The sequence below is a fragment of the Falco peregrinus genome, chromosome 7, assembly GCF_023634155.1.
Source record: "Falco peregrinus isolate bFalPer1 chromosome 7, bFalPer1.pri, whole genome shotgun sequence".
NCBI lineage: Eukaryota > Metazoa > Chordata > Aves > Falconiformes > Falconidae > Falco > Falco peregrinus.
The window spans coordinates 35,630,654-35,656,090 of record NC_073727.1 but is presented as its reverse complement, the minus strand read 5'-3'; the positions used below and the strand labels follow the sequence as shown (position 1 = coordinate 35,656,090).

Below are 25,437 nucleotides of genomic sequence, written 5' to 3'. Positions count from 1 at the left end.
GATTTCATAGTCCTCTAGAATATACAAGGCACTGAGAAAAATCACCAGGATTTGACATTTTAGTAAGAATCTAGGAAGCAACTTTCCTCTCCCCATTTAGGTTTAAACTGCTATCCACAGAGCACTCAAAATTTAATTTAAGGAATGTCTGGGATGGCTTCTGCATTCAGAATTCCTCACAAACTGACAGCATCAAGCAGAAGCAGTAGAGTCTAACTTTGGAAGCTGCTTTTACATTAAAGATTTAATTAAATAAGATGACAGTAGAGATCAGTGACGTGCAATGCTAATAATCTCTGGGAATCTCCTGCTTCACCTCCATTCTGGTCCAATGCAGTAGTATCAGATTTAATCTTCCTTTAGAAGCTTGGTTTGTGAATTTTGCTGTGTGTAACTTCAGTATCACGTGTAATTGGAGAGAGGCAGTATCAAAATTTATTTATTAAGGATCATTTAGAATCATATTTCCAGGTAAGTGTGATACAATGCTGTAGTTGCTTCATAAACCTTTGTTCCAGTGTCCAGCATATAAAACCTAACTTCTAGCTTTAGGTTGGCTGTTTCCTTAGGGCCGGCTACTGTTTAGGCTTTGTAGTTCTTGTATGTAGCTACTAACCACATAAGGAATTGTTTAGCTTAGTCAAGGAATGTGTTAGGTGATAAGCGAGGGTCATCCTAGTCAAGGAATGTGTTAGGTGATAAGAGAGGGTCTGCAGCAGAAAAAGCAGTTCGAGCTGGTTCTGGGGTTTGTGAAGGAGTGCCAAGTAAGGGATATCGGCAAGAACTATATCCCTTATAAATTACAATATATAACATTACATATATTTTACATATATTAATATACACTAATAACATTATTTATTATTAATATATAATGAAGAGGAGTGAAGAAGAGATAACTATCATCAAACTGTCAGGATGACCACCTAGAGGTATAACTGCCCAGGCACAAAAGTACATTGTAATATTAATGAAGGTCCCAGGAAGACTCATATGTATGCAAATAATTCTGAGAAAGGTAATGAATGGCTATGTAACATCAAATGGGACCTGTGAAATAGCTGGAGATGCACGTTAGGTGGAGCGATCCCCAGTGCATCCGGCACTGCAATGAATAATGCCTGCTTCTTAATACTACATTAGTGTTAAGGCGTTTTATTCCCAAATTTTGGTGACAGTTTTTGGTGACCCAGGTGGGACCTCGCCTCTGAGCCTCAATGACTCTGAGATTGACCAGTCTCCAGCTGGCATCGAGGAATCTCTTGGGGAGCGTCTCAACCACAGGCCATTCAGGGCTCAGGGCAAGATCCCTGGGTGAGTACCTCTAAGGCTTATTTTTCATTCTTTTTCTTCTGATTCTGGTTCGGGTTATTCGAGTATGGAGATTGAGTCTCCAGCAGGGTTCGGGCCCTGTGGTAAGCTTACTGTCCATAAGAGGTTTGAGTCTAGGACTGGTCACCAGGACCAAAAGGAGAATTAGGCTCTTGTCTGGCTGTTTTCTTTCTATTATGTTCTATCATTATTTTGTTGTTGTGTGAGATTGTGGTAAGATCAGACCAAATTGTATGGGCATAATTCAACTCCATTATCTAAAAATGGGAGCAAAAGAGTCAAAATCAGCAGAGGATATTCCGAATTTGCCCCTTAAATGTCTGTTGAAGAACTGGAGGCGTGTTGACGGAGATCCATTAGCGAAAGAGAAGTTAATACAATTTTGTAATCAATGGTGGCTGTTATGTACACTTGATGAAAGGGACAAATGGCCAGAAAATGCACTTTGAATGACAATACCATTCTGCAATTGCTGTTGTTTTGTAAAAGGGAAAATAAGTGAAGTGCTGTATGTAGATTTATGCCTTTTCCTCAGAATTCAGAAGGGGTGTTTGCATACCCCATCGGACTCTTTAGTAATGGCATTAGAAAAGAATAAGGAAAGAAAATTGAAAAGGTGTTACTTTGCCTGTAGTATTGGACAGAGGTGTTTGAAGTACAAAGAACAGAATGAAAAGGATGATGTGGAATTGATGGTAGCCCTGGAAGTGGGAGGCTTGGGAATAGACAGTCTGTTTCTGGAGATCAAGGGGAAAGGGGACCCCGGGCGGGGGGACAAGAGGCTGGGCATGGCAGGGACAGCCCAGTGGCTGGATGGGCAAGGGGGAGGCAGGCTAAGTTGTTGAGGCAAGAACCTTTGTGTGACAGGGAAAGGATGAAGATCCAGAAAGGGTACCTGAGGAAGTGGAAAAAGTGGTAATCCCTCTTGTATGGGCCGGTGGAATCCCAGGACACTCTCAACAAGCATTATCTGTAAGTGTTATATTGAAGCCAGGATCAAAACTGGTATGACAAAAACAATATCCCTTAAAATTAGAAGCAAGGAAAGGAACCGAGAAATTAATAGATGATTTTAAGGCATTTGGATTATTAATAGAATGTATGTTGGAATATAATATCCCTATTTTACCAGTCAGGACACCTGGGACAGGTAAGTATAAACTAGTGCAAGACCTACAGGCTATTAATTCAATCACTCAGGATATCCACCCTGTAGTTACTAACCCCTATACTTCGTTAATGAAATACCAGGCCAAGTTATAGCCAGGCTGATCTCAAATTGGCATTTTATTTAAAGGCAAAAGAAAATTACTATGGTTGGCTTGTAAATGCACAAAACCAAGCAATAATTCCTCCACACTTAATGACACAAATAGTAAAAGAAAATCATCAGCAAACTCATTGGGGAATAGAATCAATGCGAGCTAGCCTAAGACCCCAAGTAATTAGTGCAAGAATGACTAAAATAGTGAAGTCAGTTACTGAAAAAAGTCCAACATGTTTGAAAAATAACCCCCTGAATATAAAGCCCACCCCCAGGTATAACAGAAAGAGGGAATTAGGGAATTCCCCAGTAGATTATTGGCAGATTGATTTTTCAGAATTACTTTGACCGCAAGGGTACTGATACCTTCTAGTATTAGTTGATACCTTATTGGGATGGCCCAAAGCTTTTCCCTGTTGTACTGATAAAACAAGAGAAGTAACCAAAAATTTGTTAAAATAAATTATTCCTAGGTTGAGGGTACGAATAGGAATGTTCTCAGACAGGGGACATCATTCTGTAGCAGAAATACTTCAACTATTAAGTAAAATTTTAGGAATAGGCTGGGATTTACATACCCCTTGGTGACCCTAGTCAAGTGGAAGGGTAGAAAGAGTGAATCAAACCTTGAAGAGGCAATTAAGCAAACTTTGCCAAGAAGCATCCTTAAAATAGCCACAGGCACTATCATTAGCCCTGCTTTGGGTGCAGATGCAGCTGTGAACTAACTAAAGGTTAGTCCTTATGAACTTACATTTGGAAGACCCTATCAGGTAACCACTTTTCCGGGTGCAATGGAACAGATGGGGAAAAAATGACATTAATGAATATTTAACCTCCCTAGGACAAACTCTCAAAGAGCATATTGACATCACTGAGCCTTTGACTCTCAACACACCAGTGCATCCACATCAACTGGGAGACCAAGTATATATAAAGACTTGGAGTTCTGAACCTCTCCAGGAGAAGTGGAAGGGACTGTATCAGGTACTCTTGACAACACAAACCTCATGAAAGTAAATGGATTAAATCCATGGATCCATTATACCTGGGTCAAAAAGGCCCCCCCTTCCGAATGGTGGACACTAGAGCAAGTGACACCATTGAAACTTAAGTCGACCACTTGGAGGCATAACTGCCCAGGTGTAAAAAGATTATAATATTAATGATGGTCCTGGAAAGACTCATATATATGCAAATACTTCCAAGAAATGTAATGAATATGTATAGCTATGTAACATCAAATGAGACCTGTGAAATAGTTGGAGATGCACGTTAGGTGGAGCGATCCCTCGTGCATCCTGCGCCGCAGTAAATAACGCCTGCTTCTTAATACTACATTGGTGTTAAGGAGTTTTATTCCCAAATTTTGGCAACAAGTGATAGAACCTTGTTCTGCACCTTCCATTAGAGACTACATCTCCCAACATCACCTCTCTTAAAATGCGGTGCTGCTCAAATGACATAGCAGGGATTTTAGGTGCAACATATTTTCTTTAATAATGCCAAATAAATTGAGCAAGTAGTACCGTTTTCTTTCGCTGCACTTGGTTGCATGGCTGTAGCATGAGAGCAGCCATGTAGACTACATAAGATTTTGAATTGAAATATTATGGTCACAAGAATTTTATAAAGCTCTTGGAAGTGATCGAAGAAAACTTTTTTGAAGCAAGGTAATGTGCCCGTTTGTACTGAAGGACAGAGTTGTGCATGCACACAAGTGCACTGTGTTTAAAATGGTAAAGGAACACAAGTTTACAGATCTACCTCACCAAAAGCACTTAGGGAACACTTCAGGGAGTTGGACTTGATGATCCTTACGGATCCCTTCCAACCTAAGATAATTCTTTGATTCTAAGTTCTGTAGTAAAGGAACACCCTGCATAATCAGAAGAATGATGAAACATTTCCATTTCAGGCTATAAGAGACAGATAAAAATTATTGCTCTACTCCCTTAATGGAGCGGGGGGAAAGGGTTACTTCTTGCATTCTTGGGAGGTACCTTGAAATAGTCATTTGAATATACCACAAACACTACGGAATTTTTTTGCATAAAGATATTTTATTATGATTGCAATGTATATATAGATATTTTTTTCTTTTTTAATCTGAGGTGCTTATATAAACAGACCCATATCAGCTGCATGACAGTTAGTTTGCAGGACATGACAGCGGTTGAACACCCTTCAGCTCCAAAGCTTTGCTGAAATTAATCTCTTGAGGTTTAGCAGTGCCCTTGGTGAGCTTCAGAAATCGAATACATCCTTTAAGACGGATATTTGTGGTCAGCCCAAACTGGGTCACACCATCTGAAGGAGGGGAAAAAAAAAAGGCAAAAGGAATTAAGTATCAACTCAAACTACCCTAAGTTTGTTCTTTGACAGTCCTGCAGGAGATGTCCTCAGCAATATATTTAGATGTTTTATTTGCTGTATATCTTCTTCATTTAAAAAATGGTAAACATTATGAGTGAATGTGATAAATGCTTATGTTAGGGCAACAATCAAGTTTTCTTTCCTTTTTCTGTCCTAGCATGACAGTGGCAGAAACTGAACGCATTTAAACTGTCACTGTAAACCATGTAACTCAGTAACATGGCATAAAGGAAATGAAGGAAAATAGCAGCTTGTTACCTCAATGTTACATCATAGTGTATGATGCATACGTGCTAGCCCTGCAAATCTCCAACTTCTCAAGCTATTTATCCACAGAATAACAGAGAAAAAAAAAAGGCCAAAATGGATGCAATTCTCAGCTCTAACATCATGAGAAAGCCAGTTCCTCGGCAGGGACTTCAGGTGTCATTTAAATAAGAGTTTTGAGTTTTCAAGCATTCTGACTTTTTTCCTTGCTGATAGTAAAGCCAGGGATTTGAGTATCTCTCTTCCACTAAAGGAGGGGATAGAAGTGAGGGTTGGTTTGACTGGGAAGCTGGAAATATTTCTCAACTACTTGAAATTCATTGCTCAATTTGTTTCTCTATGTTCTTCCAAGTGAAAAAGTAGCTACAGGGATGTACTCTGATACAAATCTGTGTGACTGATAAAGTAAGGATTGCAGAAAGAACTTTATACCTGTAGAGGACTGACTGGCCATAGCATTATGCTGGTTCACAGAGGATGAGATGGCTGAATCCATCTGTCCATCCTTGCAGAAGCAAGAATGATAGTAGGAGATAAGAAATGGCTTTTATGGGTAGCTAGGAACTTATATCCTTGCTCATGCTTTGGTGGTGAAAAGTTTCTCTCCACAGGAAATTCTCCACCAGCTAATTCTAGCTGGTTTGCAACTGTTTTGCACTGTTTATGCAGTCAGGAGAACCTTCAAGAGGACTGGAAAATACAAATGCTTATTAATTTTACATAATTCCATGATACTATGTTTTAAACTTGTGATGAGGCTGTCTAGGTATTGGGAATGTTAAAACAAATCTTGGATGAGCTAGACTAGACAGCAAAAGAAGTGTGAGGTGTTTGAATATGCATGTAGGTTTATTAAATGAATTCATAACTTGCCATGTGGCTGAACTCAGGAATATCACTTCAGCATGACGTAAGTGTAGGCTTGTTTTGTACAGACTGTAGTGTTACTTCCATTTGTTTCTCTTGCTATATTCCTCTTGACATACAGTCCAGGATGAGATAGTAACTCCATCTGCAGTGTTTCTTTATTGCTAGCTCCTATGCTACAATCCTGTTTTGTTATAAAAATGCTGCCACAAAGCTGTTTTCCTTCTGGCACAAAGTAGTTGGTCCCTATCAATAGTCACTGTGACTGAGGAACAGCTCTCATCTCAGTATTAAGAACATTTTTGAAAATATTCTGAAGCTTGAGAAAGAAGGCTTTTTGGATGCACTGTATCACGCACTAGAACAGGGGGGGAAAAGCAACTTCCAAAAAATAATTTAGGAATTAACTGAAGAGGCATCTTGCCATTGACCCCCATATGCACTAGAGCAGACACATACTGCAAACATATTTAGCTTTTTTGTTTGCAAACTAGAGGGAAACTATTGTTTATAAATGCAAAAAAATTGGAACTTTTCAAACAACTGTGTTTTCAGAAAGTAAACTGCTGCTAGATAAACTTATTGTCTGTGAACAGATGGATACCAGCATTCGTTACCAGCTTAGTGGAAGATGAAGCTAGCTGCGGAGCTCAGCTCAGTTCTGGATCCTGTTAATTTACCTCTGCGTGAAGCAAGTTCTGTCGAGGGCTTCCAGAATACTGACTAGCAAATTTTAAATATTTTTTTCCTTTAAAAACCACCAGACCACAAGCAAAGATATTAATCAGGAAGAGAAAGTATCCTCTCACCTCTCTGTGCAAGCTTTTGTCCAGAGTCTTCAGTTCCTCAGGTTTTGCAGGCTGATTTACACACACAGTTCCTTGCTCCACCAAGGGCATGTATGCATTCTTTAATTAAATTTAAATTTGCCAAATGCCGTTACTATTAGGCTGTTACTAAACAAAATTTGAAGAGGGAGGCTGGCTGTGTGTGGGCAGCAGAAGGCAGAATGCCTGCTCCTCTGTGACAGTGCTTACATTTGAAACTTGGCAGGGGGATCTGTGGGTCCCTTGGTGCTGTAGAACTTTTTGTTCTGAAATGCAGCTGGACACAGAAACAAGCATCCGTGCCAACTGATACAAACTTGGACAGTGTTACTCATCATCTTTAGCATACTAGTCCTAATTGCAATTAAGACATTACCAAGGCAGTGTTGCCAGAGCAAGTAAAGCATCATTTGTGTGTTAAATGCTCACCAGGATATCCTCCAACGAAGACAGGGTCGTTCGTGTCTGCTGAGGTTGAGGCCCTGTTTGGGCTGTTACTGTCCACCTGTCTGTCGTCTACAGTCAGCTCTAAACGGTGTTTGATCTTGTTTGCACGAACCTTGTGCCAGTGTCCATCACACAAGCTGCCTGGTGCATCGGGCTCATAGACAGCAGAGAAACGGCCTGCACCATTGTCAACGTGAAACATCACCTGAAAAGCATGACATGGAAGTCATGTAGTTCTCAAAACAGTTCTACAGTTTTTTTTGTTGTGGTTTTATTTTTTTAAAATTTTTATTTAAAGTCAACATTCTCTGACTGCACACACTAAAGCTAATTCAATACCAGACACAGACTCCCTGTCCCTCTGGGATCTGGGTTATGTAACTGACATAAACACTAGTGGAAATATGCATAATTGTTTTATATGTTGTCATTTTTCAATTTTTTTGTCTTCATTTTGGGGTGTTTCACACCCCCACCCCAAGCTCTTTATAGTGGTAGATTACTGACTGGTTTTCCAGGCTCTGAAATAAAAGTTACACACAAGAAACTAGTATTATTAATGACAAAGCCTTTCCTCAAAACTTTTCATATTCTCACCAATTTAGGTCCTGATGTTGCTGATTTAGGAATTGCAACTGTTATAGAATCTTTCAAAATATCTTTGTAAAAGCGTAAGAGCCTCTGATGTAGGGAAAGTGGCAAGTGCTGCATAAAGGACAGCCCCGATATTGACTGAGACGCCTTGAGACTGGGGTAGTAAGCTTGCATTTAAACTACCTGTGCTTTCTAAAACCAGTTTATGAAGAGCCAAAAATGTTTTGCTACTCACTTTTCCATCTACTAATTCGATGCCAAGCCCATCCATTTTCTGGCTGCTGACTCCTAGGAGGACACCGTTCATTCGTGTTGTACGGAATTCGAATTCCACGAGCAGGTCTGTTCCCACTTTGTATGCACCAACTTGGAGAGAAAAGGGGAAGCACGATAAAATTAAGAAAAGCATTTAATACATTATTCCTAATAATCACACAAAATGTGTTGCCAGTAATACAAGGTAACTAACTCAGCATTATTAATGCACTCCATTTCCATGTGAAATCATATGAGTAACTGTTATGGTGGCTGTGCTTAGAGTGAGACCTTGCTAGAAAATCACATAGTCCATCCCTAGGCAAGATAACTAAAAATGATCAGTGAGAGTTTTAAGTATCTCACTTTGCCTCCAGTCAACCGGACTTAGGTAGCACTGGAAGTTTTTGAAAGCAGCATCTCCTCTTCTTCTGTTCTTTGCTATCAACAGAATTGCTGTTCATTACCTGCTTTGGCAAAACCTGTTCCATCGAAGTATGCTCCTTTCTGTGTAGTGACAAAGCATTTTCCAACATTGAAGCTGGAAGTTGGATTATCCAGGTCAACAGGTGATTCTGTCATTTTAAAACTTCTGATGCAGCCATCGATGCTATAGGTGACCTGCAGGCAATATTTCAAACAAAATGTATAACTGTGCAAAGCAAGCTGAAATGCTCAGCATAAAGACCTAAAGTACGTCAGCAAGAATTACCTTTCCTCTGCTTCTTTGCTGGATTTATGGAGATGAATAAAACTTGCATTTTACATGGCTAATCCTTAATATCTGATTATAACTGGAATCTAATCTCAGTCATACTGAGGATGAATTACATTACTTTTCAGGGATGTGATCTGAGTCACATCTATTTGGCTTAATGGAGAGGACATAAAATAATACACTGCATAATGAAATATAGCAAATTACATCAGCAATGCAGGAATTTAATGGCCTATGCCTTTTTAATTGACTAGGTTATGGGGTTTGTGAGTAGATGAAGATACCGGATAGAGTTCTCCAGCCACTGGTAATTTTACTAGGGCTTTTTTTTTTTTTTCCTTTTTGCCCCCTTTTAATCACTTTACTATGGACCCAATGTTGCATGGTCAGACAGAGCTGATGCAGGTACACAGCTTCTAAAATGAACAAAGCCCCTACGTAAAGGTTGTTAACATAGTTCGCGATGTAATAACTCTTCTATAGGTCTGGTGACTATGGTGACAAGGGCCACTCCGTTGACCAGAGAGGCAGGTGGAGGCAGGGGATGTGCTAGAGTACATGGAGGCTCCTGTACAAGTTCGCAAACTGCACCTCCAGTTTGGCTTCTGCAGTGGGAGCACATTACTGTGACCCCAAGTGTGTACTTAAGCTGGTGGTGTAAGTGAGATTCCGCGTGGGGCAGGGGTGAGAGGCTGCCCTGGCTGTGATCAGTGCAGACCATGGGACCTCTGAAAGCCACTGGCATCTCCCTCAGAGCTCTCCCACCCTTTTCTCTCTGAAGTGTGCAGAAGCTGCATTTTGGTTCTCAGCTTCAGACAAAGGCTCTGGTCTTTGACCAGAAAATTTATCCCTGATGTCAGTGGGAGACAGGAAAATGATAAACAAACAGGTACTTTGAGGAAGAAAAGGAAGACATATTAATAAGCAATGCAGCAGGAAGCAGGAAAATAAAAATCAGCATATAAAATACAGCATAGAAATATGTACAAATAGAGAAAGGAAAAAGACACACCTGCAGGGAGAGGTCTTGACTCTGCATACTACCTCCTCTGACAATATCCTGAGTAGCAATTTGAAAGAATTTCCAAAGAATTTATTTCCTTGTAAATCAAAGCTGAATGTACTGTGGAATTATATAGCTTATTACTGCTAAACATACCTGTACAAAATTTTCATGACAACTTGAGCAATATCAGTGAATAAATTCAGCTGTGAGCTGAGCAATGTTTTCTGTCAAGATTCCTCATAAATAGACATTTTTCTAATTTCTAAGTGAAAGTCATGTCCAAATCAACAAGGTTTTGTTATCAAAAAAGAAAAATGCCACAAAAGCAAACAAATCTTGCCAGCTTCACTGTGAGAATAAATAATAGAAATGCAAGTTTCATAAATAACTCTACAACATTCTCTACATTTCAAATTTCACTTTCTTTATGGAAAAGCAAATCCGGTTATACTTTAGCATGGTAACAGGCAATATAACCTCTTTTGCTGAAAGCAGAGTTTTGAGTGCTTAAAATGTGACAACTGCTGAAGTGAAACAAGTAGGTATCAGTCTTCTGCACTGAATAGGAAGCCAACCTACCTATGATTACGTATTAGATTAGTGTCTAAAAAGGCTGATGTGTGTTTGGAAGAAAACCTTAATGAAGATAATACATCCTTTCAACTTACTTTGCTTCAAAGCCTTTACGTGAAGCCTACAACACAACCATCTATTAATACATCATGTGATGTATTTTATTGAGAACGATTGAAAGGCAAGCGCTGTTTTTTACCTTCTGTGAATGACATTTGAAGTCACAGCTTCATTTAAATCCCCAAGCACATAAGACTGTCAGGATCTGACATGACTGTTATTGCCAGACTGAGCCATTTATGTGCATGGGTTCCCTCCATTACTTCTGACGAGGAGCAATAGGTAAGGATTTAGTGTTACCTTTACCTTTCTCCTTAGATTGGTATTTGTGAATTGCAGATGTATTTCAGAAAACATCATTTGATAGTATTAGGAATTATATTTTGTGGGTAGACCTTTCTTCTTAGATTGGTATTTGTGAATTGCAGATGTATTTCAGAAAACATCATTTGATAGTATTAGGAATTATATTTTGTGGGTAGTTAAGTATTGCTTTTGTTTTTCAGTGCCTCAGATATTGTTTGGTAAACCCAAATGATCAGTACATTTGCCTCAGTCTGGGCTTTCTTCACAATCCATATTTTCATGAGAAATACAAACTTACAGGTCAGTTTTCTGTATGGATTGTAGCTCTCAGATTTAGAGTGGTTACTCTTCTCCTTCATTCCCCATCCATGAGCTATTATAGGGACTTACTTAAACAGGATCTAGGAATTCCTTTTCTGTATTTCTTTTGCCCGCCTGAACCGGTGGACTCTTGCCTGCCTTTAGACTAGTATCTGCCATTCCATAACCGTCTTACTACAATGGTATTTACTTACATGCAGTTTCTTTGAGAGTTTCTTTGTTTCCCCACCAGGATTTGTACTTTTGCCTTCTCTTTACTGATCTGTATAACCACCCAGAATGAGCCTAGACATAGCTGCTGCTGACATTCCAGTTTTTTTCCAAATTGTGCTGCACTATATGCCTAATTTGTTTGCTATAAATGAATTAACTCAAGTTCTGGCCTTGGCTTTGAAAAACCCTTACGCACAGACAGAAAAATAATGCAGGGAAGAGGTTTTTCTCTGATTCTGATACTGGCATATCCTGGTGGGTGGGAGGGCAGCAGGAAAGTGAGATGACTGACATGTAGTTGTGCAGATAGATGCAGCAAATGGGCCAAGTGAGGGAATACAGTGTTCCTAGTTAATTCTACAAAGTTTAGGCCAAAATTATATTCACCTGTCTGGGCACTCTGTTTGCCAAGGTATCTTCTGTGTCAGCTTAGAAGCTGGGCATTTATACCAAAACAGCGATAAATTGATATATGCACATTTAATTTGGAAACAGAAAGAGGACAACGGCACTTTCATGACCTTACTTCCCTCCTAGTTTCGTAATAACAACACAAAACCAGTTATCTGTAAGCAGCAGTACTACTGGGTACTTTGTAAGAGTAATTTTGGGTTCTGCTGCTTCTCTTAGGAGACATTTTCACTGTTATCATTTATTGCTAGATTAATTACAGCTAAGAGAAAGGGCAAGTAGTATTCAGGATGTTATACTCTAGCTGCACAGGGATCCAAGTGAACACAAGGTTATGGACATTTTTACTCCTCCATAACAGTAACTATGCTGTTTCTAGTTCTTTGCATTAACTGGATTCTGAGTCCATTCTTTCCATTGTAAGAATGTAGTGTATCTCCACTAAGGTCCATTTTATTCATATTCTTGAGCAGTCCGATGGAAAAGCAAAACAAAACAAAACTGAACTGGGAAGACATTGGTACCTATCAAGACATATTTAAGAAGTGTAAGATAACTTAAACAAACTTGCTTACCGGACCAATTCTTCTAGTTGTGTAGTTTATGGGCAATCCTCCAACATACAGCATTCCTACAACATCCAATATATCGGCCTTCTTGGGGCTAACAGTATTGTTTGAAACATCATCTACTATAAGGCTTCCTTCTTGCTTCATTCGAATTACTTTTATCTAAAGAGACACACAAATACAATACAATTACAGAGAGTTTTCTGACAACAAAGTGCTTCCAGATTGTAACTAGCCTTACAGTCCAAAATACATAACTATGCATGAGAAGGTTCTAGGAGTGGTTACAGAAGTACTGTGGCAGCAACTATGGATAATGTTCATGGGAGAGAGCCCCTGTGCAATGTTTTGTGCAAACATATGAATTACACCTGAGTTGGGAGGCATCATGACTATTATTTATTAGAACTGCTGAAACGGACTTGGGGTTCCTTTAAAAAGCTCCATTGTTGCTATCACAGGCATGGCACAATATTGTTTTTCCTGGAATCAGACAGCAATTTTAAGTACAGGGAATAGTAAACGCTGAACATTAACGGCACTGGTTACAAATCTTTATTGCAGCACATGTTTGCAGACAACACTGAGTTTATGATTCCATTAGTTTCGATGTGCCTCAGATCATAGTTCATGCTAGAGTAAATATAATACCAGCTACGTTCTGTTAGTATCATGGCTTCTGTTCAGACAAAGGGGCTCTGAATCTCACGGAGGAAGTGCAATTGAGGAAATTCTACCCCAACAACTGTAGGCCAATGTCCTTCCAAAGGTTTATACTGAGATGTCTACAAATCGATGTAATAATAGTTCTGTATAAAAAAGGGGTAAATGTAAAATGCAACACGCATACTAGCAGATTTCCAAGCAGCACAGTAGTTAGCTCACCAGAGCAGCAGAGAGACACACAGCATTTTTCTTTGGTTTTTCTTTAACAAGGCTGCTTCTGCTTCAGTGTGACAGCGCATCTGTCATGCAATGGGAATGACTAAACACTAACAATGGGAGGCCTGAAGGTGAGGGGCTGAACTTGGTGTTTATGGACAACCGTAAATTTGAGATGGATAATTGCATCTTGGGCAGAAGGAGGATTTAGTGAGCGAGACAGGAACTGGGAACAGACATTCTTCCAGAGGACCTGAGGAGACAGCAGCAGCAAGATGCGGCTTCTGTAGGCCTGATGGGAATGTTTTAACCTAAACCACTTCAAATGGATAAAAGGTTGTCACTAAAAGCATTATTTTAAGGAGAAGCCCCTGCTTTCTTAAAAACAAAGGCTGTGGTCTTTTCTTAAAGAGGTTGCCTTTTTACCCCATCCCAAAATGGACTTTTTTTGTGCTTTTGGGGAACCGTGACTATGGATTTTGTCTCAATTCTCTCCTACAAAAATGGCACCTACAACAAGGGTCCCTCTCTCACAGAGTGCCAAGCTGTGCGTCCAAAGGGCACACCCTTACATTAAGAAATATAAGCTCCAGTTCTCTTAGAATATAGAGAAAAGAGCTAAAAAAGCAAAGCACATCTCTTCTGTATATATTTATAGAGGGTCTAGCAGAAAAGGGCCCTGGTCTACTGCCAGTGCTCCTAGGCATTATGTAAACCAGATAAATAATGACTACAACTTTATTTTTTCCCCTCATGAAATACCTTGGTATAGAGCATTTGCCATCATCAAAAAGTTCATGAATAAAATTCCTGCAAGAACAAGGTGGCAATGAAGCAACGAGGGACGAAGGATGAGTGCAAAGAGGGTTTCATAAGAGTAATTCAAGCACAACAGAAAACGCAATTAGATTTTTTCTCATTTGGTGGCAGAGGTGTGGATGGTGACCTTGCAAATATCTGTCCAAAATTCAATGTCTCTAATAGTATACAATTTGAATACATAGTTACATATATTCTTTATTCTCTGTCTTTATGGGTGCCTTCAAGCATGTTACCTGATGAATATACTATGTGTCTGTTGTTCTTGGCCCAGTAAATTCTAAACTTCATGGTTGTGGTATTCCTTCCCTTACCATCCAAATGCCACAGGCATTGTACATAAATGCTTCCTCTCATAAAGTCACAGAAGGGACTACCAAATACCTCCATGAATATGATACTGATTCCCTAATGAATTGAATTAATAATGCAGAGTAGATTTACTTAAATGTTACTTCCTTTTTCTTTGTTCTTAGCATTAAGGCTGAACAGTGACATTATTAACATAGAAACAACTGGCTTTAATGATGTATTCCATTATCATGAGCTGATACTCACTTGAGCCCTATAGGCAGGAGAGAACAGTTTCTGCAGTACCTTACCATACATGAGAAATACTCTAAATATGTCCAGAACTCTGTGTTTCCTGAATGACAAACTTCAAAGATCAGCTCTAGCTTTTTTGTTAGTGGAATATGTACCGTGTACTTAACAGTGAATCTGAAAGCACAGATTTTGGAGACTACAGAAGATCCTAATTGTAAAGTTTAGCTTGTATAGACTACATTTTGCAATTACCTTAAGGCAAAAAAATTGTAATGCTCTTAGCATTACAAAGGATAATTTAGCATTAGAGACTATTATACCTTGTGCCACAGGCCATCGTTTATTTTATTGGAAATCATTGTGTTGGTGTCTCCACTCCCCAAATCGTAGCTGAAGTAGGGCAGCCCATTCTTTATCTGAACTGTAGCAAAATCAGCATGGTTGATGCGGGCCATATAAAACAGCAAGCCAGAATCAGCTGTTGTGCGGACTTCAAATTCAATTGTAAGTCTGGACAAACAAACAGGAAAACAACAAAGAAAAAGATATTTAGAGTCAGACAGCAGACAAATTTATCTGTTTACCTTTTTGTATTCCTCTAAAAAAACTTTACAGTTAGTGGCCCATTTTACTTGTCCATCAGAGTTTAAGAAAAATAATTTGGTTATACATGAATTGCATTTCACACATATCCGATCCCTGACAAGTGAGTGTTCATTAGTCCCTTTGCTGTGGAAATATAAAAGTGCAACCTTGGCATAGGATTTCAAGATATAATTCTCAGCTGCAGCTGTAGTTGCTAGACAATCCCAGCGCTTGTAAAATTCCAGCGGCGTTATCCATCATCCACACACATAATGCTCACAAAGAGGAGTGAGCTGTAGTGACAGCTGGCAAATGCTGAGTTTCTAATGAGTTGTATTGCCTGAAGACAGGTTGCAAAACTTTTAAAGATGCAGAGAGAAGAGTTTATAAAACATTTATTCTGATTTCTCCCAATGGAAAATGGGGGTGTGTCTCAGGAGGTCTACTGACCCCTTGGACAAAATGGTAATATCACCACCCACCCCACCCCCCCCAGCAAAATACCTGGGAAGAAATTATTTAGATTATGTAGATACTAAGGTTGTATTGGCAGCACATCACTAACCTAGCCCAAGCTGAGCTGCAGTCAGTACCTGGAAGTAGTTGATAATATAAATGTAAAAAATCATTGCATTAAAATGATCGGGCCAGGATTTTTATTTGAAAAGATGGGCCAGGACTGTAGGATTACATATTTCTTTTAATTATATGCCTATTTTCTAAAAATAGCATACATGAAAATAGGCAGTATGGCATCTTTGTAGGTAAAAACAAGTGTGAGGCTGATGGACTCTAAAGCAGCAAAAATGCTTAGTGGTGTGACATAGCATATTTGTTAATGATCATGTGGCTTCAGAGCAAAAATGAACAATTAACAAGTTACAGCCTCACAAATCCATTGAAAACAGCTGCATTTTTATAAGTAGCTCTTGGAATTCCTTTGCATATCAACATGTGTATGTATATATTGGGAGGGCAATGTCATTTTGCCTATTTACTGTGCAAACTTGATCTTAACTGTTGGAGGAAAGGGGAAATAATGTTTGCTTATTACAAGAAATTATAAAATTACTGACCCAAGAAACTTTCTTCTGAAAAAGAAGACTATGAACTCAGTTGCATGACCTGGTTCCATTCCTCTGTTTTTCTGTGACTCGGTCTGGGATCTGTTTGTGACCGAATCTTTGCAAACAAAGAAGTAAACTGGTTTTGCGAGAGCTACTTAGGCGGGCACTTCATTGCCTAGATGTCATGCTTTAATGCTTTTTATGTTTGCTTAATGAATTAGCCATCATATGTGATCTTCTTCAAATTATGCCCATAATTTTGGGAGATGCTTTTGAGAATATTAGGGAGGGGCATTTTATTTTGACACGATTCTATCAAAACTCATTGCTGAAATAAACAATACCTGTTTTTCACTTTGGTGTCATCAAATGCAACTGCAATGTGACTGTTCCTTGAAAGACCAAATTGCTTGCCACCTTCCAAAAGGGTTGGTTCTGTGTCAGCAGCACAGGAATCCTGCAAAATATACAGTGATCATACAAACTTCGTATTTCGAATCTATCTCAGCAGTGCACATGCTGGAAGTCTTCCAGCTGCTCAGGACTGAGAATATTCCACCTAGTCCAGACACTGGCACCGCAATTTCCCAGTGTGTTGATGTCTCATCACACCAGCTGAAGTTACAAACCAGCATGACAGGAACATGGTGTAAAAGCAGAGCTCATTAAGCTGGCTGTAAAAGCAAATAAAAGTAATATATGAACACTGCTGCTTTCATGCCTCCAGTGAACATTTACAAGAGTCTTAAGTGATTTCCAGGCAGCTCAGTGTACTCTTAGCTCACATAACTGAGTTTTACACAGTAGGATGCTCTCTTACAGAAATGAAGCAAGACTTAAGTTTTAAAGGGATGCATTGCTGTCAACTTGAAATCTAGCCACCTTAAAAATAATGAGTTAAAAGTAATTTCAGATCCTGCACCTGTCAACAAGTCCTCCATTTTACTTCTTTATATTGTTTTACAATTGTATTCTTTTTTTAATGTGCTGCCGTTTCCCCTGGTGCTGCTGAAAGGCCCCCACAAACAATAAAGGAAGCTGAATAACTGATGGATAGAAGTAACAACTGTTAAACTCCCTGAGTTGCCTAATGTAGACACATCACCCAGGCAGTAAAGAAAGAAACTCCTCCCTGTCTGTTCCACTTCTACTGATCTTAACATGGTGCAACAATGGAAGGTAAAATATCTTCTGCCCAGTATAATCTTCTCTTTTTAATTTAACCAGGTCTTTTAATCTCTGGCCCTAAAGCTCTTGTATAGGGGTGCCTAGGGCAAGGCGAGACCATGGTAATTACAGCTCCTACTGATGAGCTTTTGCCTCCCATTGAAAGTATAGTGAAAAAACTACTCAAAGAATCTAACACAACACAGTATCAGGACAATACCGCCAGGGAAAAAAACCCCAAACTGATAGCTGTGAGCTCTCTTTTTTAGCACTGTGGCTGTTATCATTTTGGATTGGCGACAGTCTCTTATTTGAGCCCTGACTCAGCGGGGACCTGCAAAGCACAAGGTGCAGTGCTTTACTGACAAAGAGCTCTTTCTGTGAAACTTTTTGAAAATGTCATGAGTGACTCATCAGGCGATGAGATTTCAGCTGCCAAGAGGAAATTCCTTTCCCCCTTCTCACTCAGTTTTTCAGCAGTGTTACATTTTTTTGCTTTCACACATCACAAAAATCTTCACAACAGTATAGAATACTTCTAAAAATTAGTTTTCCACAACGAACGCTCTTGTTTGAATATGACAGGGTAAACCACCATGCATTACAAGTACACATCAGTGCGCAACAGAGGGAAAAAACAGGGAAAATTCAGCCGGATCAAGCAGTTATGAATGTGTAATAGCAGCCTTCCAGTGATCATCAAATAGAAAAAAAATCATAGTCCTATAAATCTGGTAAAGTTTCTAATTATTTGAAACTTTACAGGTTTATCTAGAAGTTTAACAACTATGTTAATAATAATACTGTGTATATATAATACTTGAAATAGCATTCGGGCTTGCTAAAATTTGAAGATAGAGATTAACTACTGGTACTGGAACAGCAGGAGAAAAATGGAAAATACACTAACGCACACTTTTGAGTGGCATACTTCTACACACTACATGGTAAAAGCACATAGTCTGACAGTAATTTCAGTCCTGGTATATGTTAGTAAAGGATCTGTCCCTGACACTTCAGCTGCTGCCCAGCATCAGCAAAACCCCTGCAGTTGCTCTGCATCCAAGCAGGACTGTAAGAAAGGCCATGGACTGCAGGATAGCGCCAAACGTGATGGCTGGAATCATAACAAGCATACAGTGACTTACTGATAAATACTGATTGATAATAGTGAATATTCATTAGGTTGATGTGAAAAGGAAAAACAAAATGATCAGTAAGGTATGCTTAACAAACTTCCAGGTTTTATTCACAAGCCTGTGCCTGGTTTCACTTTATCTAAGGACAGCCAGTTTTACAGCCTTCACAAGGCTGTGAACTAAGCATGGTTCATCAGCCTATATTAAAATATCCCGGCTTTGGTTTTTCAGTAATGGCCTTCAGGTGTCCTGGGTTTAAACCTGGCTGCTTAATAATCTCCCATATTACCCAAGAGCCTCAAGACTGAACTATTCAGCTGCACTTCAGTCTTGTCAGATGTCAGGGACTTGACTGGTAAGTCAAGCTAGATGTGTATCAGTGGAAATAAGGAACACAAAAGCCCACTGGTGAACTGTCACGCATTCTCTACAAACAATGCTGTATTAGCAATTACAGAGAAAGTAATTAGGGGAAAAAGGGAGCACCACTGAAGCAGTCACTACAGTTCACCGATTAGTGTTAGTAAAACAATGAAGTAATGCATGGAGAAATAGTGCAGATACCGTCATGGAGTGAAATACAGAAGTAATGCTGGCGCTCTTCATTTCAGTGGCAAGCGAATCCTGAGAAGCAGTGAATAACATGAGGCAGAAGCAGCGTTTACCCAGGGTTGAGAATGTTGAGAAACATTTTAGCATCTGTAGCAAGCAGCAGCAGCAGACTAGTGACCAAGTGTATTTCCCAACTATCCTACTTCTAGATCTTGTCTTGCCTTTAGTAGAGGGTAGGTTTTTGCATTTTGGATTAAACTCCACTCCCCTTTTACATGCAGATGGATAAGAGAGGTAAAAAAAAGTCCTAAAAGGACTTAAGTAGAACAGATACCCTATTTAAGCCTACCATGTGGAAATAATTTTTTTTCTGCTGTATATTTTCCATATACATTCCTTCTACACCGGGCTTTTCTATAAGTAACTGTCATATGAATGCTATTTCATGATTAGACTGTAGTTACTTACTTTGTTGCAACGTTTCCCAGAAAAATACTTTGGAGAACTTGCTTAGACGAATGTAAAAACTTGCCTTTTTAATAGTACTTTCAAGCCTTCAAAATACTAAAATGGTTTCATTTTTCCAAGAGGGAAAATGTAGTAATGGCATTTTATTTAGACTTTTGTTTTGAACTCCTCTTTCAAGTTATCATGACTCTAGCTATGTGATATACAAAACTCACCTAGTTACAATGGGACTAGTTTCTGGTCTATGAGCAGAACTATTCCTCTTAATTTTGCTGTTTAAAAGTTAGGGTTTTAGAGTCTTAGAAAGTGTGCATTTGCTCTGTCACCTGCTTCTGTGTTTTTTTATTTTGTTTATAATGCTTGATCAAAGGCTATTATGGCTGCACTCTTTCACAACACTCACCATTAAACTGGATAAGTCTTCTTACCTTGTTGTTGCCTGGTTCCTGATCTTTCTATGGTAGCCTTACTACACTGCAAATTTGCTTACTTCCAACTCCAAGCTGAAAGATGCATCAGACCCCTCGTGTTACAACTACTCCACCTTGTGGGAATGAATCAAAAATGTTGCCCTAGAGCATTAAAAAGCCAATACATGTAGCTCCGCGGCTCGGGGCAGGGTAATAACTAAGATGGAGCTTGCCTGTCTTGAACTGCAGGCTCCTCTTTCCAGGTACAGATGACTGCGTGTGCTGTGGAAACTTCAGTAGTGCCTGACAAGTCCTTCTAGATAAAGCTGTGCCATATGTACCTGGCCAATGAAGGTGGCCATGAACCTTGAATATAAAAGTTAGGGGGTTTGGCCTAATTTTTGTACTGTTTTTTTGTAGGAAATTATTGTTAGAAATCCTACCCATGTCCAAGGAAAACTAGGTATGAATTCTGAAAATGAGTTAGGTAACAAGGAGTGACTATAGCAATGAAGCTGGGTTCCTTTGTCTCTGACAGACTTACAACCAACCAATTCACTGTTAATCACTTTTTTTTTTTTTTTCCATCTTCACGCAATTAATTGATAACTCTGGGTCACACAGAAAAATACAGTACAGATAAACTCAGTGTTCTGTGATATTGTGTCAGTGAGAAGGTGTGAAATAGGAATGCAGATTAAGCCTGACCCAGCGTGGGAATGCCTCCCAAAATGGTTGAAAGACCTTGTGAAGCCAGTCTGGGAGAAGCTATCAAAATTACTGACTCCTTTGTATTTGATATATAATAAAAGGGAAGTTAAATATTCCAGTTGTTAACCTTTCAAAACCATCTTTTTATAGTAGTGTAAATAGGCTCCTAAATGGGAAATGTGCAGTCTTTTCACACTGTTTGGAAACCTCATCCATACTGAACTATGTCCTGCATAAACCTGTAGGTTGTATGCAGGTCTAACAAAATGCAAAGGATTTCCTACTCCTAAGAATATCCAATAGATACATTCCAGTAGATATATTATTCAGTTTAATATTCAGATATCTGAACGTGTCTTTTCTGGACAATAAAATGTGGCATCAATTTGTAAAACTGCTACATTTGTAAGAGAAAAATTTTCTTCTTAAATTTTATTGTATAAGACTGCTGGTATCTAGCGATTTAAGATTTCTGGCAACAACCACTGAACTCAATTTAGCAGTGACTGGGGTTTCAGTTCTTAAGTTCGTAAATGTCCTGCTTAAAGTTATAAAACAGCAGTGGAGCAATTCCATCTCAAACAGACCTCTCTGGTTTACCTGTTTCTTCATCCTGTCACTGACATGGCTGTTATCATGTGCTTCAGAGAACAGCACACAAAATATCATAATGATATGTATTTCCCATAGGAAAATTTCCATTCCAACCCTGATCAGATATTGCTTGGCTTACATCCTGAGTGCAAGTGTTTAGGGCTAAACATGCAAGCCAAAAGGAATTCTACTGCTATATTGTTCTTTAATCTACTGTTGCGATAATACAGGCAAATAACATCAACTGGTTTTCCATTATCCACAGGTTTTACTGACCTGTAACAAGGTGTTCCCTTTACAATATTATGCTGAACTGTTACTATTTTTGTAGCAAATTATTTCATTATTCTTCATGGATAGCTTTTCAGTTTTGCCTGGAAAAAGAAAATTCTCAAACTTTACCCGAGTGAAGTGATTTACACTTACAAGTGCTGAAGATAGAGATGGTGTTGGAGGAGGAGGGGAAGCAGGAGTCATCCTTGGTCTTTCTTTCTCCCCATTAGTGTCTGGCTCAGGTTGGATCAGGACTGTTGTGTGGATTGGTTTTTCTTCATCCTCAGGTGGCCTAATCTCTGGTTCTAGAGAGGGACATCGGCCAATATCTGCATTTTCAAAGGACACAGGTAGACCGAAGTCCATGGGGCTGAGAATACATAAAGAAAGTGATGTCTATTATTAGCTTTTCTGTCTTTTTACCACCCTTTTATAAAGAATAGCTACATGCTGCAGTGTAATTCCACTTCACAGGACACAAGAGCCAGGATTCATTCCATCTGTTTTAGGTACAGAAGTGGGACACACAATTTAGAGGCAATAGTCACCATTGGCTTTCCTTCCTATAGTCAGCGCAGAGACACAGGCATGCTCTTTGGCAAGCTTTATCAGCCTAGGCAGGCTGAATCACACCATGGAGAAGTACTTCTCTCTGATGCATGTTGATGGAGTGTGCGGTGATGAGATCCTGGCTTAGGTACTTCAGTTATATGAAAGACATTTAGATGGGAACTTTCTACAGAGATTTTACTTTATTCACTCTTCCCTTTCTTTTTACTTAAATGTTCCTTCCAGATTACTGCATCACGCACCTTCCACAAAGCAAATTAATTCCCATGGTGGTTCTCAGAATTTGTATACTCTTGGAGATCACCCTTACTTAAAATAAAGTGTTATAGTACACTATAAATACTTATCACTGAGGCAAGTCTTACTGCAGCATTACTGTTGAATTTCTCTGATTTTATGGATAAATAGCCAGGTGGCTTGTCTGTAAAACAGTTCATTAATTGCATAGTCTATGGAGCACATATCAGAGACAGAAAAAGGAAGGGCGTATTAAGAAAACAGATCATATTCTAGGATTTGCTGTTAGCATGGTTCCTTGCAACAATGAACCTTCATTTGGCAGGCAAGATAGTTACTCAGACCTCATTAACTGGGTGTTTGTTGGCATCAGTGAGACTTACGTGGCATTAATGACAAGATTCCATATGCAGCCCTCAAATGGTGGTATATTTCTGAGAGCTGCCGTCTGAAACTGAGAAGATGTACCCCCTACAAAGAGTTTCTTAACAGAGATGGGCTGGTCTGTTGGCAATCTCTGAGTCTGGACTTTGTCTTCATCTACCTGAACAGTGAACACCCTGTGAAAAAGAGTTGAAAGCAAATAAATCAGTACTTTACTCTGGTTATTGCCTGTATTGAAATCACCGCTCTGCAGGTCCCATTTACTCCTATGAGCAACCCAAATTATGTAATTAGCAGCTCACATTAAATGTGTATTAACCACTAGAAGGTTTTCGGCTACATGGTAAGGGCCAAGCCTGTTGCACTGTGATGGTAGACATAATTATCTACCCTGCAGGAGCACAAGGTCACATTTTGCTTGAGCTCCCCATTTCCAGGTTTGTACAAGTTACTATCTTCTTGCTGGGGGACAAACACTGCTACTGACTTCTCTGATTGCAGAATCAACCGCAGATACACACTGTATCCTTTTTAAAAGATCTGGTAGCTTTCTTTCTGGGGGAGATAGCAGAACAGGAAAATTGCTGGCTCTTCATCATGTACTGATACAAGTACTATAATTCATTCTCATGGGTAATGTCCATGCTTCAAGTTAAAGGCAAGGCAGTCTCATGGAAAGATACTGTTAATATTAAACAGAGGAAGGTAGAAGGCTCTGAAACACAGCACCACTAGCTAAGTCAAGGAATGGAAAAAAGAGCAAGAAGCATGGCAAAAGCAAGAATCCAAATGTGAGAGAAAAGCTGAACGCTCTTGCCTGTCAGAGCTGCTGAGGTGCAAGTATCGTGTGTTTGTACCACATTTACAAGGAAACATGGTGAAGGGGACAAACTGAAAAACTAGTTTGCCAAGCCATACATTATCTATACTGAGAAAGTAACGTTAATGTAAGGGCTGTGGAATTGAGAGACAGTGGATTATTTTGATAGGTAACATATATAACAAGATATAGCAACAGGAATCAAAAATTTAACTGCCATCTTTGGGACAATTTACCATTGATGAAAAATACAAAATCTCCAACTTCTGAACAAATCCAGCTCAGGGTGAGCTGAGCTGCAAAGGATGCATGAGAACTTAAATATTTTTGAAGGTGAATGTAGAATGTTAGTTGGAATAATTTCTTCATGTTCTTAGACTCTAATTAGTAGAATTCAGCCAGGAGAGAATCAGGACCACAGAAAAGCTATATGCATCTGGTAAACTCTGATATGATTTATGAAGTGCAGTTTTTTATTTCAAATATGCTACAGCCATGCTAAACATCAGGACCTAACTAGTCAAGCTTCTCTGACTACAATTCATTATCTAAACCCAAGTTGGTTATCTGTAAGTAGCTTGATTTTTCAGAATTACTGAGCATTCTTATGACATAACAGAAAAAATCAGTTTCTGGCAAATAACCTCTTTTTTTTCAACTGCAAAATTATATTAAACTCCAATATACTTCCTTAACAATAATTACAAATGTTAGCAACTGAATATTAAAAACGTTTATTGAAAAGAGGTTGGGTTTTGTATGTCAAATGCTTGACTTTGTTATTTACACAAGTATTTATTAGATAACTTAGATAAACTAGATAACTGTTGTACTACATGCAAATTGTCCAGTTTCCTCATAGTTTTGGATGGATTCATTTGGTCTAGAAAGCTGTAGAGTAAGAAAGTGATTTGTTTTTCAAAGGGTTGGAGGAAGCAGATATTAAAAGCGGATATCTTTCAGGACAATCTGTAGGATTTCCTGAGACCCTGCAGCAGTGGAAACAGAAGGTGAGTGATTTCTCTGGAGACAGTTCAGAGCAACAGACTAATTTAGGTTCTGTGGAGTGTCCCAGAGAGGACACTTCTCTCCACTGCCTTTAGAGGAAGTGTAAGGAAATAAGACTGTCGAGACTCGTGTTATCCGTTGTGCTGCTGCATGTTAGCCATGGATACAGATTGTCAGTATTTCATCAGCAGGCAATAATTCATCTCATCTTTAGCCATTGCCATAGTAAACATTTTGTCTCCAAGCAGAGCCATACAATGATGTGCATTAGTCTTCAACAGTATCCTACAATTACCTTGGAAGAGAAGCAGAAACTTCGTAATTATACGGACAACTATCTCTCTGAAGTATTTTCAGAGGCTGTTCCTCATATTTAATCAAATGAAGCTCGAGTTCATGATGAGCAGAGGCGGAGTTAATCTAAATTTGTACCTTTTCACATTTATGTCAGGTTACAGAAACTGCAGAGTTCAGACAATTTGTTTTATAGCAGAGCTACTGTGAAAACACAGAGCTTTCATCTGAACAAGCATCATCACTGGATGGCATTGTACAGCAGTTGTGTCTTGATGTACTCTCACATGTCAGGCTACTGTACTTGCTATAGCACTGCATTAGAGAATTTTATTTGTTGTTTAGAGCTTCTTATTATCATCTGCATATTTGTGTTCTACGAGTGACACAAAATATTTCACAAAATGCAGTCATCCATTTCCAAAATAACTTCTTCTCTCAAAGAATTTACTTTTTTACCTTGAACTACTAATTGAAGCTGGGGAGAGGTATTGTCTGAAGTCAT

General features: G+C 39.0%; 1 protein-coding gene across 1 annotated transcript in view; it reads right to left on the bottom strand.

Moving 5' to 3' along the window:
- Positions 1-4,653: 4,653 nt before the first annotated feature.
- The window catches only part of LAMA2 (laminin subunit alpha 2), a 377,166-nt gene continuing 356,382 nt past the window's right edge, over positions 4,654-25,437 (bottom strand). Inside the window, 9 exon segments of the mRNA XM_055811018.1 lie at positions 4,654-4,906; positions 7,363-7,585; positions 8,210-8,340; positions 8,697-8,850; positions 12,413-12,568; positions 14,974-15,163; positions 16,650-16,762; positions 21,773-21,989; positions 22,810-22,986. Coding sequence (XP_055666993.1) covers positions 4,749-4,906; positions 7,363-7,585; positions 8,210-8,340; positions 8,697-8,850; positions 12,413-12,568; positions 14,974-15,163; positions 16,650-16,762; positions 21,773-21,989; positions 22,810-22,986 — 1,519 coding nt within the window. The 3' untranslated portion in view covers positions 4,654-4,748.